General features: G+C 40.7%; 1 protein-coding gene across 1 annotated transcript in view; it reads left to right on the top strand.

The window, feature by feature from the left end:
* Positions 1-3,503: 3,503 nt before the first annotated feature.
* ccdc61 (coiled-coil domain containing 61) overlaps positions 3,504-18,070 on the top strand; it is a 45,747-nt gene continuing 31,180 nt past the window's right edge. The window contains exons 1-3 of the mRNA XM_051919145.1: positions 3,504-3,748; positions 11,330-11,554; positions 16,634-16,716. Coding sequence (XP_051775105.1) covers positions 11,404-11,554; positions 16,634-16,716 — 234 coding nt within the window. The 5' untranslated portion in view covers positions 3,504-3,748; positions 11,330-11,403. The remainder of the gene's footprint in view (positions 3,749-11,329; positions 11,555-16,633; positions 16,717-18,070) is intronic.

The following is an 18,070-nucleotide window of genomic DNA, read 5'->3' as shown; positions in this document are numbered from 1 at the left end:
TTCTACACCAATGAAAGGAAACCTTTGAGTTGCGGCGCACTAAGTCCAAAAATTTTCTTTCGCGGCGCACCTGAGGGACTGCCCAGAAATAAAGTCGTGACGACACAATCTATGGACAATCGCCAATAAAAACAGTTAATTTTACAAGTTTGAAAGACATTTTGTTAATAAAGGAATCAAAGGGTAAATCTTAAATTTAATTAATGTGAACATTGAGATTGTTTTTCAGCACATATGAGATTGATGCGAGGATCAATTTTCGAAAGACATACGACGCGCATTTCCTTGTCGATCATTTGAAGTCTCTCACGAGTTTCTTAGACTCCATTTCCATACAGCGATACTCTCTCGTCGGCAAGAGCCGAAATGTAGCGTTCGTATTTTCTCGTTCTATATTTGCTCAGCCTTCTTCTGTCCATACAGTGAGCGAGATCTTCTAACAACGAGACTTTTTAAGTCTCACAAGATGTGTTTTTGACACCACTGGTGTTGATATTATGATGAATGGTGAACAGCGAAAATTTTAACTTGCATTCAAAATAAATACATTCGTTTATTCAACAATCTGATTAACCGTTATCTGTTTTTCCAACATGAAATATTTTTTTTAAACATTATCTTTTTAATCAACCATCCATCTATTTTCCAACCCGCTGAATCCGAACACAGGGTCACGGGGGTCCGCTGGAGCCAATCCCAGCCAACACAGGGCACAAGGCAGGGAACCAATCCCGGGCAGGGTGCCAGCCCACCGCAGGGCACACACACACACACCAAGCACACACTAGAGCCAATTTAGAATCACCAATGCACCTAACCAGCATGTCTTTGGACTGTGGGAGGAAACCCACGCAGACACGGGGAGAACATGCAAACTCCACGCAGGGAGGACCTGGGAAGCGAACCCAAAGGTCCTAACTGTGAGGCCGCAGCGCTACCCACTGCGCCACCGTGCCACCCTTTTAATCAACCAAAAGTTCAAAAACACTAGCAATTTTAAATATTTTACAAAAGTTTTCGCGGCGCCCCTAGAAAATTCCGTGGCGCACTGGCATCGGTTGCCCGACAGTGTTCTACACTGAGGCACCAATAAGTCAGCGACATCAGAAAGTCAAGTGCACTGCAGCGGCCCGTTTATTTTTATTTTTTTTGTTCCGACTGACTGCCAAAATGGAAGATTAAGACTTTTAAAATTTAAAGAAAATATAGAGGACTTTTACAAGAAACTGACGGAGATTTTCGTGGAGAAGGATAGGCGCATGGACTTCATTTACAAATAAAGGTAAGACCATAAAGAGTTTTCAGTTTTATAAAAAATGGGATCAGACTAAGAAAGGAAAATCCAATATATAAAAACTAAATTCTGACCTGAAATAAAATACTCTTGTTTTTCTTCTTATCCTTGTGTTGAACAGTCTGTATTAAAATTGATTAAAGCATCAGAATTAAAAGCTTTTAAAAACAGCTAAATATTTCAATTAAGGTAAAAATTGAAATCCGTTTTTGCACACCACTCTATACATTCATGTGTATTGAATGAGTGTGAATTGTGGAATTGCAACGGCAAATTTAGAACACGTGGAGGGTGAAGAGCAAAGGCGCTCTCACCCGCCGCTAGAAATGTCACGTTCTCTCTTAGCCAAATATGCACCTTACCTGTCTATGTGTGTAAAGAATGCTGATGAGATATGAAACATAACCAGTAGTCAATGTACATGCGGGCTGCCAATTGAATAGTGAATAAGCTACTCTTTGTGGTTTATATATTTGTAAATCTGACTCTGAAGAAGTCACCAGCCATGAACCTCACCTCACGTCACTGGGCAGGACTTGCATAAAGACCCGTAAACATCTTGCAACTGAAGGACTTTTGCGCAGAGGAGTGGTCAGAAATTTCACCGAATCAACGTCAGTGACAGTTAAGTAAAACGCCAGCCTGAAGTCATTTCTACTAAAGTGGGCGATGCAGCTTCAGAGGACAAGGGTAGACTTACCTTGGTACTCGTGTGTTATAACCCCGCCACAGGCACACTTCGGTGTTTTTTTACATTTGTTTATTTACAAAAGAAAAACAAGAATACGTGGCGGCACGGTGGCGCAGTGGGTAGCGCTGCTGCCTCGCAGTTGGGAGACCTGGGGACCTGGGTTCGATTCCCAGGTCCTCCCTGCGTGGAGTTTGCATGTTCTCCCCGTGTTTGCGTGGGTTTCCTCCGGGCGCTCCGGTTTCCTCCCACAGTCCAAAAACATGCAGGTTAGGTGGATTGGCGATTCTCAATTGGGCTTGGTGTGTGGGTGTGTTTGTGTGTGTCCTGTGGTGGGTTGGCACCCTGCCCGGGATTGGTTCCTGCATTGTGCCCTGTGTTGGCTGGGATTGGCTCCAGCAGACCCCCGTGACCCTGTGTGCGGGTTGGAAAATGGATGGATGGATGAAGAATACGTAAAATGTGATTTTTAATTACTTTTTAAACATTACTTCTGTCGCGACTTTTCTAATGTCATTAAGTATAACATCGAAAGGGTCATCGCATGAGTGAATGGAGAAGCGCTATCTGGGTTGAGTGGTGGGGTCACAGCACACCAGTACCCTTATTTTTCTCCCAGTAGACCATTACACTGATTGATATTTTTGTTGAATAAATGACTAAAAACACAATTGTTTTCTTGGGTACACGTATCTGTAGACAGTTTGCATGAAGATCTACTGTCTGCCTGTTCAAATACACTGGAAAAGTCAGCAATGTCCATGGATTGTACTTCCTTTTTCACTGGACTGTAGCTGTTTCTAATTCACATAAAAGATGAAGTCACTCATTAAAAATCAGTACATTCGACACAGTTGGTAGAAAGAGGTTTTCCAGAATAAAACCATAGCCACTAGATGGCCCTACATCCCCTAATTTACCTCCATCAATTAAAAAATAAATCTAATCCTAATCTAATATTTCGTTCGGTAGAATAACCATTTACTCGCAGATAATGAAGCGTTATTAATAGCAAGTACTGAATAATCTAAATTACTTGACGAAACAATAAAAAGAGAAGTGCTCAAACCCGACAAACCTGCGTTGTTGCAACTACTCGTGGATCAAAAAATGAATTTGATCGGTCATTTTCATGCCATTTCCTGAATAAAGGTGTTAAACAAAAATTGCAAATATACGTTTAGAATACAATCTATACAGCGGAAGTGTTAAACTGAACGAAATTAAGAGGCAGAAGAGGTAAACTATGGCGCCACCGCATGCTAAGCGGTAGCAAGTTTCCTGCAGAATACCCAGAAATACATTTCCCACAATACTTTGGTGCGGCGCGAGTACTCTTCGTGGTATTTCATCCAATGACGGAAGGTGTTTCTTTGTCGCCGATAAGACTGTCATTTATTTCCACCAATGATTGACGGCGTCTTTCGGGTTTAGTTTGCAAGAAGTCGACAAAATCCCACCCTATGATTGAGGGGTGACTTATATTTATATTGACGCGGAAATGAACCATACCTGGAAGAGTCTGCGAACGGTTTCGCCAATCAGAAGTGTCGTAGGGCGGGGCCACTAACTCCCGGTTGTTCCCCCGCTCGCATCAACAGAAGCAACGGACAGAAAGAAAGGAGGAGGCGGAGGAGGAGCGACACTGTGCTGTTGGTTTTGAATATTCTTAACTACTATTACGTTTAATTCAAGGTCTATAGGGTTTTAATTTGTGATATAACTAAGCGGTGCATCAACAAGATTTTGGGTTTCGAAGAAGGCAGGTGGGTAAAGAGGTGTCTTTTGTGTAACTTTAACAGGGGTTTGAAGTCCGGAAAGTTGAGGGTTAGACAGAAGCTACTGTGTCATTTAATTTACCGTAACATCTCTCGGAATTGCATTCTTTAATCTCTTTGGGATTATGGCCTTTTTTATTGCTTTTTTCCTGCGCTTTACCGTGTGTCGTTACAAGGCTTTGTTCTGTCTTCGTTTTATTATCGCGATATGTAGCTTTGTTTCATATAGCTCCTTTAATAGCGAGCATGATCACAAGTTCCTTACCGAATCTCATGGGTCGATTTTTCATCTTTCTCTTTTATAGAAAAAAAACTTTAAAATACTGCATCACCGTACATAATTACAACATTGCATGCACAGAAGCACCGTACAACATATACAGTACATAGAAATATTAAAGTCTAAAGCGTTTTGTAAACTGCATTTACTGACCTGATTTGTTGTCAGATCTGGACACAGTTGTTTTCTGTGTACCTTGGGGGAAAACTGGCGATAATCCTCAGGGTTTCTTGTACGTGGATTGTGGGTTTTCATCCATTCACTCCTAACAGTGCCAAGTGGCTTGTACTCAGAAGTACAGTAGACAAATTGTAGGAACCGGCATGGGTCAGTTTTTCATATATTTTACTTTATTGTTATAAACGGATAAAAAATGAAAATATCAAATTGATGCAACTTTGACAGATGTTTCCCTTTACAGTTGTTAGGCCAAGGATTTAGAGACCCAAAAATATAATCTAATTAGGATGAGCAGATCATGGTGAATCTAATGGGAGCTCAGTGTGCATTTCATTTTGCATGAATCCTTTACCATCACAGCCAAGTAAATGGGGTATCGATTAGCTTCTCCAGGACACCAGAGACCAGGAATTTATTAATAGGTTTGTGACCTTGTTTAGATTTATTTTTTTCCTAAATGTTTGTCAAACAACATGATCAAACCATAAATGGGCAGTACAGTAACCTGGGTCCCTCATGACAATTATGAGAAATGAACACATAAATACATATGTGGTACAGAGAAGTACATAGAAACATATTAAAGAAAAATATGGAAAAATAAGTAGGCGGTCTTGTGGTTAGTGGTGGAGCCTCACAACCTGGGAGCCCAGGCGCTCTTTTTGTGGCATTTGCATGTTGCGTTTTTTTATGCCAGTTACTACTAATTCCTCTCATCAGTGATATAATAGATATTTAAGTGCTTTGATTTTCTTGAAAAGTGCTATTTAAATGCAATGTTGACCTCTTCTTATATGCATATACTGTATCTACATCTATTATAGATAAAACAATGCATGTACTGTATCATCTACAATTTATTTCTGAGCTTTTGTATCTTCATCAGAAGGATTAGACATTAGGGGAGAACGTCATTTCATGTGGAAATAGGATGGAGTCGGTGATGGCATAGTGGCTTAGCTCTGAGCTGAACGTGAGCAAAATTTCCATCCATCCATTATCCGACCCGCTATATCCGAACTACAGGGTCAAGGGGGTCTGCTGGAGCCAATCCCAGCCAACACAGGGTGCAATTTGCCACGTGTTAATCAGGCTCACATTTGTGAACCACATCTCGCTCAATTTTCATGCACTGTTTGAGTTTCCTCTTGTCCTGACTTGAGTTACTTTCCAATTAAACTTGTGTCTGGATGAGTCAATGTGACTGCACATTATTTATTGGTTATGGATTTTTCCTCTTTATAGCATTTTGATGGTCCTGGATACACGCCTCCAGTTTTCTAAACGTTTGTCCTGTATGTGTGGTAGAGCACTCATTACATGATACAGTGTAAACGGCGTTTTTGTTTCTGCCAGCAATTGTTCATGCATAACATTATGCATAAGAAAATGATTTGTAATTTTTGTGTTGTTCAAATAGATTAGTATAATAAAGAACCATACATAATTTTGAGTGTATATACCATTTAGTGAAGGTGGGCCATCGACTAATCCTGCATCGGATTATGTTGAGCTAACAGTATCACAAGATCCTGGATGCTTTTAATGAAGGTGTCTCCACATTGTCATATTTTTCATGCACTTAACCTTGTCATCCTCAACAAGTTCATACATAGCGCTCCCATATATATTCAGGGCTCCTTCAATGTTATTTTGTTGTATCAATGGTTTTACCTATTCCAAAATCAAGAATAGTAATTTGTGCAGAGGTTCAGACAGGAGCTAACTGTGGACTATAGACCAGACAGACTCAGAGTCAAAATCAGAAAGTAGTCAGACGACCGTAACAACAGGGCTGTGCTCAAAACATTGAGGCCAAACTTAGAAAAAATCAGAAGTTTACATGGGCTTTTATGTTGTTGCAAAGCAAGTCATGTGAGTAACAGCCAATTAGCAGCACAAGGAAGTGCAATTGTAATTTTGTTCATTTTTAATTTTGTGACTTTTAAACAATTTGTGTTTTTTTTGTTGTTAAACTATTCTGATCAAAGATCATCAGCTTTCATTACTTTTTTTTTCAGTGTTGAAAGGACAACTGAAACTTTTGAAAGTGGGGGGGGGGGGGGTGATGTATTGAAGCCCCATTCGCCATAGTCACATGACCTCTTCTTTTGATATGGACTTTGGAGTAGTGTTTTGAAAGTGAAGTATTGCAAAGGTTTCAAAAGTGTTTCGAATCGCAATTTTGAATTTGCCATCACTACCGCTGACAATCCAAAGAGAAAGTGGCGTTTGTTATATTAATTGGCAAGCCAGCGGTGTCCCAGGAAGGGTGAAGGATTGGCGTCTTGTTAGGGTTATTTGATTGAGTTGACCCTATTGCTACCAGAATAGCTATTGGGGCTCCCTGTATAGTGTAAGAATCACAAGAAGTCTTCAAATCTGTGAGGGCAAGCCAATCATTATCCTCAGCTTTATGATCATTTTATTTGGATTGGGTGTACAGCTTTCCCCACTCACATGTGGAAACATAATAATAATAATAATTCATTTTATTTATAAGGCACTTTACATTTGTAGTAAACCTCAAAGTGCTACATAAAAATTTAAACAAAGGCACAACAAGATAAAACAATAATTAGAGGCAATTTTGTTAACATGCCCTCCTAAATAGAAGTCGTTTAACTGTTTTTTAAAACAACCCACTATCTGCTGTGTTCTCAAGTTCTCTGGTAGGCCATTCCAGAGCTGCGGAGCAGCGACTGCAAAGGCTCAGTCACCCATTGTACGAAGTTTGGTAATCGGGGGGCGAAGGCGGTAGGTATTTGCAAGACGAAGGTTTCTTGTAGTGGATTGTAATATAAGAAGTTCCATAAGGTATTGTGGAGCATTTCCATGAATACACTGATGAGTGAGCAAACAAGAAAGTTTGTATTCAATACGGAGGTGGATAGGGAGCCAATGAAGTGACCGAAGGATTGGTGAGATATGTTCATATTTCCGCACCCTCATCAGGATTCTTGCAGCACTATTTTGGATTTGTTGTAGCATTTGAAGGCTCTTGTTGGGGATCCCGATGAGGAGTGCATTACAATAGTTCAGCCTGGAGGAGACAAAGGCATGAACCAGCTTCTCAGCATCACAGAGGGAGAGGCAGGGACGGAGTTTGGCTATGTTTCGGAGATGAAGGAATGCAATTTTACAAAGGTGATGGACATTTGTATCAACTAACAAATGGGAGTCTAACTTGACACCCAAATTAGTAACAGAAGGGGTATGGCCAGAAAAGGAAATACAATTTACAGAGGAACGAGGTTGACAGGGGGTGCCAATTAAAAGAGCTTCAGTTTTGGTGCTGTTCAGCTTAAGGAAGTTCTTGGTCATCCAAGCAGGAGGAAAGAGTTGATGAAGTCTGCATCTGTAGTCACAGTGGTAAAGTTTCAAGCCTGATCAGTCATGTTTCTGTTGTGATTTTCTAGAAGTAAGCATGGCTGCTTTGCTCTTCATTTTCACCCAAGAAGAGCAGTGAGCAGTGATCTGCTTTTTATGGGCTAAAGGTCTACAAGGGGCCAAAATCCTTATTGGTTTGTTAGAATCAATGTTGTCATTGGTAGAGGATGTTGACGGACATCCCACTCTTTTTCTTCTTGCTTAACACTTGTCTGACCATTTTTGAACTTCTTAAACCATTCGTAAACTAACTTGTCATGGTAAAACAATGACTCCTTGACTCAAGACAATGACTTGTGAATTTCCTCTTGGGATTAATAAAGTGTCTGTCTGTCTGTCTGTCTATCCATCCATCTAGTACAGAAAGATTTCTGTGGATCTCAGGTACACGTTCAGCCAATTTAAAATCACTGCTCTTTGTTGGTACACAGAGTGCATCAGCTATGTTTACGTCTACAAAACAACAGCAGAAACCGATTGATCAAAACATTACCACTGTGACCACAGACACGCCATAGTATTTACATATACGAGGGGTAAGCTGTGCAGCCAACCCAAACACATTTATCACAATAGTATTAATTAATTAATTATGACTTTCCCTCAAAATATTTCCCAGACTTGGAGCAGTTTCACCAGTTCCATGGAAAGGTTTAAACACCCCTGGCCAAATTACATGTTGTATTTACTATATTTGACTTCAAATGTCAATATAACTGACAGCGAACACATTAAAACAATGTCATTTTTTTCTGAAAATGTTCAATTACAGTTTATTTGATTTAAACTAAAAAAATTGTTTAAAAGAAAAAAAAAAGTAACCGTGTGGGTTCCCGACTCAGTCAGTATTTAGTAACACCCCCTTTGGCATAAATCACATCCTGCAAACATTTTTGTGGGCAGTTATGAGTCTTTGAATTCTTGTTTTTCACCACTCTTTGTAGGTTGCTTCTAGCTGTGAGATTTTCTTGGGATGACACATGATGAAGAGTTGGAGCACCAACAAAGTGAACCCCATTTAATAGACATGAATATTTAGAAACAAAATGAAGCTATCAAGACCAAATAGGTTCATTTTAAAGTTACTTCTGGCGTGTGGCTACTCTGTTCCCAGGTATGGGCTCCTGACTGACTGCTAACTTGTGGTTACTAATGGTCTTTTATATGGTATGAGATGAAAGAGGCAGAGGAGTTCTGTGATGTAGGAAGAAGGGAATTACGTTATCATTCTTCCAACTGCATGTCCTCTGTTTTAAGGGTAACGAGAGTGAAAGTGTTAGCACCATCTCGCATCCTAGAGATGAATTTTAAGAGTCCTAACAGCATTGGAGGTGTATCTTGAGTGCACACATGTCTGTCGGTTTCTTGAGGTATTTCATAGTTGATTCTGAAGTGAGTTTTGGGTCTTTCTTTGATTGTAGAAGCCATGCTTTTTCATCTTCAGTTTTCCAACTATCTGACATTCTCCTTGAAGATATGTTGATAAATTTATGGGAATCCATTCTCCTGTGTATTAGCACAATGTTTCCCGTGCCACTAGTGACCACACAACTCCAAGGCATATTAGAGCCACCCTGTACTTATAAGTTGGCTTAGTTGTTCTTGTCTTGAAATGGCCAAAGAATTTAATTTTGACTTCATCTGTTCAAAACACTTGGTTCCAAAATACCTCTTTCTTATGCCAGCGTTGTTGTTTGCGATGACATCATAAGTAAGGTTTATTCTGGTGGCTCTTCCATGAAGGCCATGTCCATGTAAGTAATTCTGCACGGTAGAGCATTGCTCCACCACCCCTTGCTCTGGAGGTCCTTTACAGTCATATGTGGGTTTTGCTTTGCCTGCCTGGTCCATTTTTGTGGTCTTTCTGTTCTTGTCTTGACCTCGCAGTTCCCCCACTGCCATTTCTTAATGACATTACAGACTGTGGAAGTTTCTAGCTGTAAGCACATTGATATTTTTTAATAGCCCTCCCCTTCTTTGATAGGCACCGGTTGATTTAATTTCCAGATCCTCAGTCTGTTGTCTACAAGTGCCCATGGTTGTGGAGTGTTGGAAAATGTTTGACAAGTCAAAAAAAATATTCCTAATTAGTTCCTAATAACAGTTCTTGAGTAGATTAACACTTGACAAGCTAACAAGTTCTGAGACCTTACAAGTGAAAGGTTGCCCAGACCTTTGCATGGAACTGTGTATTTATAGGTGAGGTTCAAAGACAACAATTAGTACTATAAAGAAAATGTTATGGATTGTGCTGGCAGTGTAAAATAAATCCATGCATTACAGTTTTAATTTAAAATATTCTTAAATGGAGTAAAACAAAAAAAATAAAAGGCAGTTTGGGAGTTGTATCATTCCGCAGTGTGGTTAAAGCCAAATCTAAATGAAGGAAATCTGGTGAGATTTATGCGTCGCTTGGATTTATAAGAACTTCAGGGACTTGGGTTTAATTTTCAGCCCGATCAGTATGTCAGGTTTGCACTTTTTCCTGTAAATCCTCCAGTTTTTTATTTACATATCTCAAAGACGTGTTGACTCTGAAGTGGCCAGTCATTCATGAGAGTGGTCAGCTGCTTCTTCTCTTGCATCTCATGCCGCTGGGATAGGCTGCAGCCCTTGAGACCTTCAGATGGCTTACAGAGCTATATAGTAGATATTTAGATTATTTCTGTTTTAGTTTCTCATTCTAATTTTTGGAAAGTGGGTTTGTGAAATGGAGCCACTTCTGGGCTTAAGTGTCTTCTTTTAGGGCTTACTTACATTTTTGCTTAATTGTACCTCTTGGTTCCACATTCTTGACGAGTTCACAATTTTAAGTAATAAAAACACATCTCCATGTTTGGCGTCACAATGGTTACCACAGTTGCAGTCCAGGTCAAGACACCGTGTGGAATTTGCATGTTGCCCCAGTGGGGTTGTTTTGCTATACCCCATTGACAAATATGGCCAATATGTGAGTAGAGGTGTGTGACTTGGGCCAATCCTGACAAAAAAAGCCTCCAACATCCCATAACTCACAACTGGACAATCAGCTTAGGAAAAGGATAGATTGATGTCTCACTGATTGATAGCCCCAGTGGTCGGGGCCTTGTTTATAGATGGCATTCTTAAATATCCAGAAACATTTCTAAGGAGACATTTACGTGAAAAGTTTCAGTGACAGGAAGACATGACCTTCTAGCTGTGGCTAATAATTAGGACATCATGTTAAAGGTATACTTATGCATTGAAATTGAATGAAATTAATGGTGGTGTGTAATGCTTAGAAAGTATTCATCGGCAATTCTCAGAGAGACCAGAGAATGTCTGCTGACTCTGCTTGAGTTTTGGGTTCAAACTGAGTAAGTATCCTTTAAATATGCAGCTGTGAAGAACAACAAGTGTTAAGCTGAACTAACAGAGAAGATACCTAAATAAGAAACTAAGTACAAATGTTGTTTGCTGAAAATGAGACTTGTAAAAACATCCTGGAAAATCAGACAGGTTTATTATGGAAAGCCAATTTACCTGTGGACTTCAGGTGCTGTAAACTGTTAAAGTACTGTATGTCAGTTAAGCTGTGATCAAAAGTTTGGATGAACTAAAATGAGCAATTGTCTGGTTGATTCATGTGGTCATCTTGCTTCTGGTCATTCAGTGAAACCTACACCACTCTGCAGAAATGGCTATGACTTATTTTCTCTCTGTTTTTCTATCTGTAATTCCCATCTTTGTGGTTTCAGGCTGACCTTTCCACATTGCATCTCTTCACTTTGACGGTGGCCTGCCCCACACAGGTGGAAGGGGCCTGCAGTGGATGCTTGGAAGAATGGAAACTGTGCAGAAAGAATTTGTGTTCCAAGGGACAAAATACTCCATCTTGGTGTCATGGGGAGAGGACTTGTTGGAGGTGGAAGTGTCGAACACAGTTACCACGGAGCAGTGGGGGGCTGAATTTAGCCCTGAGTGTGAGTAGCAAGCTAAATTGATCTATGTGGTGTGTGTTTGTGAGCAAGCATGTGTGTGTGTGTGTGTGTGTGTGTGTGTGTGTGTGTGTGTTTATATATATATATATATATATTATATCTTGTATATAAACGTCTACGCGTGGAATTGTGTGGGTCTGTCCGGTCCAGAAGTGAGAGGTGGAGTTGGGGTAAGGGCTCCACCTCTGAGGATATGCAAGCGAGCCCAGCACGTCAGCAAAACAAAACCTTTCGAAGAAAGTCACTCACTTAGCCACTAATACAGAAGCAATGCAAGCACATCAGCAAAATGAAACCTCCTAGGAGAGAGATGCCCAGAGTAGTTCATTTCAATTACCTGACATCTCTACATTTCTATTGTTTTTCTGATGGTTTCAATATTTTCTAGGACCTCAGGCTTTTTACAGCACGGCTTACACAGCTAGTGTGTCTGTCTGTCTGTCATATAGTGCCTTTGATATCTATCTATCTATCTATTATATAGTGCCTTTGACATCTATCTGTCATATAGTGCCTTTGACATGTCTCTCTCTCTCTCTGAACTATTCACTGTTACAACTTTTTTGTTGTAATGGAGAGTAATTTCTAGTAAATAGGTTGATAGTTTTTTTTTGTTTTTGTTTTTTTGTTAATACACAGTGGCCTCCATAATGTATGTGACTGAGACATATTTACCCTTCTTTTTCACAGTTTAAAATTACTAATCCAACAATTCAGATGTGATTAAAGTGTGCTTTTCAGACTTTAATTGAAAGGTATTTGCATACATTTCAGTTACACCATTTAGAAATGACAACAGTTTTTATAAATCAAGGAAAAATGTGTCTTTACCCCAAATATTATGGAGGGCACTTTATAACCATTCCTAATTTTAAAAAGGTTTAACCTGGCATGGAAGCTGTATTGGACAGTCCTTGCTCAGGCACATTTACGACTTTAACCCATGTCACATTACGTAACTTTTCCTGTGATTTTCAGTCATAGCCTTTATTTACATAATCTTAGCCAATCATCTAATGTGACCATCCTAGCGACTGAGATCAACTAGTCTGTGACTGGCTAGGATAAAACATGTTTGATTTTCTCATTCAGTCAGAGGGGTGGGCAGTGTTCGCAGGAGAGTTGACAACCAAATTAATAAAATGAATGTTCCATCGGAAGTACAATGCATAGACTGTAGCTACAGTGGGGCAAAAAAGTATTTAGTCAGCCACCAATTGTGCAGGTTCTCACACTTACAAAGATGAGAGAGGCCTGTAATTTTCATCATAGATTTACCTCAACTATGAGAGACAAAATGAGAAAAAAAAATCCAGAAAATCACATTGTCTGATTTTTAAAGAAATTATTTGCAAATTATGGTGGAAAATAAGTATTTGGTCACCTACAAACAAGCAAGATTTCTGGCTCTCACAGACCTGTAACTTCTTCTGTAAGAGGCTTCTCTGCCCTCCACTCGTTACCTGTATTAATGGCACCTGTTTGAACTCGTTATCAATATAAAAGACACCTGTCCACAACCTCAAACATCCATCCATCCATCCATTTTCCAACCCGCTATATTCCTAACTACAGGGTCACGGGGGTCTGCTGGAGCCAATCCCAGCCAACACAGGGCACAAGGCAGGAACCAATCCTGGGCAGGGTGCCAACCCACCGCAGCAACCTCAAACAGTCACACTCCAAACTCCACTATGGCCAAGACCAAAGAGCTGTCAAAGGACACCAGAAACAAAATTGTAGACCTGCACCAGGCTGGGAAGACTGAATCTGCAATAGGTAAGCAGCTTGGTGTGAAGAAATCAACTGTGGGAGCAATTATTAGAAAATGGAAGACATACAAGACCACTGATAATCTCCCTCGATCTGGGGCTCCACGCAAGATCTCACCCCGTGGGGTCAAAATGATCACAAGAACGGTGAGCAACAATCCCAGAACCACATGGGGGACCTAGTGAATGACCTGCAGAGAGCTGGGACCAAAGTAACAAAGGCTACCATCAGTAACACACTACGCCGCCAGGGACTCAAATCCTGCAGTGCCAGACGTGTCCCCCTGCTTAAGCCAGTACATGTGCAGGCCCGTCTGAAGTTTGCTAGAGAGCATTTGGATGATCCAGAAGAGGACTGGGAGAATGTCTTATGGTCAGATGAAACCAAAATAGAACTTTTTGGTAAAAAACTCTACTCGTCGTGTTTGGAGGAGAAAGAATGCTGAGATGCATCCAAAGAACACCATACCTACTGTAAAGCATGGGGGTGGAAACATCAGGCTTTAGGGCTGTTTTTCTGCAAAGGGACCAGGACGACTGATCTGTGTAAAGGAAAGAATGAATGGGGCCATGTATCGTCAGATTTTGAGTGAAAACCTTCTTCCATCAGCAAGGGCATTGAAGATGAAACATGGCTGGGTCTTTCAGCATGACAATGATCCCAAACACACCGCCCGGGTAACGAAGGAGTGGCTTCGTAAGAAGCATTTCAAGGTCCTGGAGTGGCCTAGCCAGTCTCCACATCTCAACCCCATAGTAAATCTTTGGAGGGAGTTGAAAGTCCGTGTTGCCCAGCGACAGCCCCAAAACATCACTGCTCTAGAGGAGATCTGCATGGAGGAATGGGCCCATCTGTCTGATTTCTTGTATTTTATGTACCATAACAGAACAGAAAAAAAGAATTAAAGGGCAGAGATTATGGGTGAACTTGCTGCAGCTGTTAACCCTTTGTAAAGTGTCGTCTGTAAGTCAATACACTATTGGCTGTCAGAAAATGGGGAAAGCACAACTGAGTTGGAAAATCAGTGCTTAGTTGGTAAATGTGAAATGGGCTTCAGTTTTCAGCCCTGTAATTTAACATGGTGCAGTGATGAGATCAGTGTTTGCAATTGGCAATTCTAACTTGCCCCATGACATAAAGTCATGTAATGTGACAGTGCTTTTACCAGCTCAGATAAGGCTACTAACCATGCAGGTGTCTGGCCCTTAGCTGAAAATACCAAATCTTAACCAGCAGGAACTGACTGACCGGGCTCAACACCAGAGTTGAAGGCTTTGCATCAGTCTGGTTGTAACTGATTGTACAAGAGAGTTTTGCTGTAACTCATGCTGCCTAGTGAATGTGAAGCTGCTGCTCTTGTACTCTGTGACATCAGAAGTGTAGATTTTAGTTGGACAGGTAGAATTTATATCCCTCTGGAAGGAGGACAAGTTTTAGGAGCATGACACCATTCGTTTGTGGTAACACATATTTAGGGGTCCATGGCTGTGTGTGGATTTTTAAAATTCAAACAGTGTGTCTTGTGTTCCATAGACACAGCCGTGGGGTGTTCACTGTTGTGGTGAGCTGATTGCTTGATTAAATCAGCTGTTCCATACCAACCCTCCACAGAAATGTAATTAGGATGCCTTATCCACAGAATTATAAATGAACCTGGGGAGAAAAGAGAGGGAGAAGAAAAGGAGAAAGATCTGCAGGTTTAAAGGAAAAGTAAAGATCAGCAGGACTGTGGCATAGCTGGTGTTACAGAGTGGTTAGGGTGGGCCCCAGGTGGAGCAACTAGATGGGGCTCATGGAGCAGAGTCATTACTGCTGAGCACCAAGGGACAAGAAGTGAACTACGGCTCCAAGATGCCCCCCATAAAATGCTGAAGGATGGCAGTAGGAGATGGGAGCAGGGCTTGCAGAATCCTTGTGGACATCATCTGGGATTCGACTGTGCTTACCAGGGGACATCTGCCCTCATTGAGCAGACCATAGATGGTGTGCAGGAGGAACGTTATAGAGGGATGCACTGCAGCTCATGATGGTTTTTATGAGTTAATCCTCGCTGTGCTTTACTGTTGCTTTAAACCTATTTAAGGAATATTTATTTAGTTGCATTTTAACCTCCTCATTATCTCTGCTTTTATTCTGTAATATTTACTGAAAGACTGCACTGCATTTTGTTGTTTGAACACTGCTGTATACCTTTTATTTTCTAAAACACTGGATTTCTCCTACCTCTTGCTGTTATGTGTCATCATTTCCAAGTCTGTTTCAGTTTCATGACTATCGATTTCCTGAGTTCATGGAGGTGATGCCAACTGTGGGCAACCCGGGCATCACATTCCTCTTTCAAGAAGTCAGCCACTGGGACAATAGAGAGAGCAGAAGTGAAAGAACAAGGATTGAATAGAAGCTTGTGGTTAAAACAAAATTACTTCAGCAGACCACTAGTCCAAACGGTGTTTTAAGGATGACAGGACCGGACTGAGATTAAGAGAGAGGCAAAACGTCTCTGCCGCTCCATTCAAACAGTGGGTCATGCTACTGTCTCTGCCACTGTATACAAACAGCCATGCTGTCTGTTTTTGCCATTCCATCCAAGCGCACCAAAGAAGAGCAGTGAGCTCGTTATGGACTGAAGGTATAACAGGGGCTGATATCCATAGAAGGCTTTCTGCACGATTTGGAGACGATTGTTACCATGTTTATGAGTAGATTGAAAGTTAAAAAATGTTTGGGAAAGTGTTAAGCATGAAGAAGGAAACGACCACCCATCCCCATGTCTACTACCACCAATATTGTTGAAGTCTGTACCATAATTCTGACAAAATGATGTGGATTTCAGTCCCTGGTACACCTTCATTCCATAAAAAGCAGGTTTGCTGCTCTTCTCTGATGCACTTGTAGAGTGGATCAACCATGTTTACTCCTTGAAAACAACAAATGAAACTGACTGATCAAGGTCAGATCTTTACAAGTGTGACCACACACATACGATAGTGAGGAAAGCTACACAGTCAACCCAAATGAAATTATCACAAAAGTGTGGGTAAGTATTGACCCTAGTGAATGTCAATAAAAAAAAAAATCCGCTTTTGTGGCCCTCTATGAATCTGCGTTGCCTTTTTTTGAGTTCCTAGCATACACAAAGAAAAAAATAGCAAAGCACAACAGCAGGTCTGAAGAAGATCATTAATAAAGATTTGATTTATTGATTCAATGATGAATCGTAAATGGTTAGGGCCTGTTTGGCCCTGTGTCCAATAATGGTGCAATTTCTCTCATCTATTCTTTCCTTAGATATCGAGAACCTGACCCGAAAAACGGGCAATTTCAAGGAGTTTGCAATCTTTTGCAACATGTTGGTGTCTGCCGTCACAAAGGTAAATTTTTTATTTTTGGTGGCATGGTGGGAGATAGTTTGTTTTGCATCAGTTAGTAATGCAATTGAACAACTGTTTCCATTTAGGAATAACAGGTGATAATTAGTGATATTACAAACAATAGAGGACAGTAATAAAAAAGCATGCATGTCTTTGGTAGTGTTTCCTCCGTGTCATACAATACATTATTTTTTAACGTTGGGTAACATGGCCGGGAACAAACTGTCATTGGCAGGCTAAAAATTGGGGAGCTAGTGGGATCCACTCATTTACAGTTAAGTGAAATACAGAAATGCAGCCGTAAAGCTAAAAATAATCTGCTTTAGTTAGCTTTGTTTCTTCTTTGGCTTGCTTGGCTGGGGAATGGGGAAACTCTGTCCTCCTCTGTCACCGGTCAAAGTCTAACGCAGTGGTCCTCAATCCTGGTCCTGGAGGGCCGCAGTGTCCTATTTAGAACTCAGTCCTTGCTGATAATGATAGTTGGTGTTTATCTGTATGCCTTGTTGGTGCTTTCATTCATCAAATGTAAATTTTAGTGACTTTGTAGATCAGAGGTCCTCAGTTATAGTCCTGGAGGTCTGCTATGGCTGCAGGTTTTCACTTTAACCAGTTTCTTAATAAGAACCCTTTTATTTACTCCTAAAGTAATGTGTTTTTTGGGCTTAATTTTAATTCTCTTGCCTGTGACCATTCAGAACCCTTAATTGCCTATTTTAGATTTTAGCAGCTGCATTTAAGTTTTAATTGTTGCCTGTTTTCTTAATTGGACATTCATTAATAATGAGATGCAGATAACCAATAAACCAGCAGCTCTGCAGCTCAAGTGCTTACCATGAAGCATCTGTGATAAAAATGTTTAGAAATGAATGAGAGGGCAATTGGAAGGACCATTAAGTTTAAATCAATTCTGGTCCACAAAACACTTGGATTAACAAGCCAAACAGTTTCAATACCAAGTTTCATTATCAGCGTGGACTACTTTCTAATTAGGAAACTAATTGGAATAAAAAGCTGCAGCCATTGTGGCCCTCCAGGACTGTGATTGAGGACCCCTGGTCTAACGTCTGGCCCCCTGGTGGCCTGATTTATACAGCGCCTGCACCAAAGGGGCGAAGCCTTGCCAGATGCATGGGCCAGAGTAACACATCTTCCTTAGGGGGCTCTTGGATGCTGGTGGGGTAAAAGATGATACCATCAGCGTCAGCGGCCCCTCTTGTTCAGAGGTGGAACCGCTTACCTCACCAGAGCCATGAAGGTGGTTCTCAGACACACATGTGTGACAGTTGTTTCATTCTTGTTTTTCTTTTAACTTAAAACGGTGTTGCAAAATCATTTTTGAGTTACATTACTATGA

The sequence above is a fragment of the Erpetoichthys calabaricus genome, chromosome 1 (assembly GCF_900747795.2).
Source record: "Erpetoichthys calabaricus chromosome 1, fErpCal1.3, whole genome shotgun sequence".
NCBI lineage: Eukaryota > Metazoa > Chordata > Cladistia > Polypteriformes > Polypteridae > Erpetoichthys > Erpetoichthys calabaricus.
This window is presented reverse-complemented; position numbering and strand designations above follow the sequence as displayed.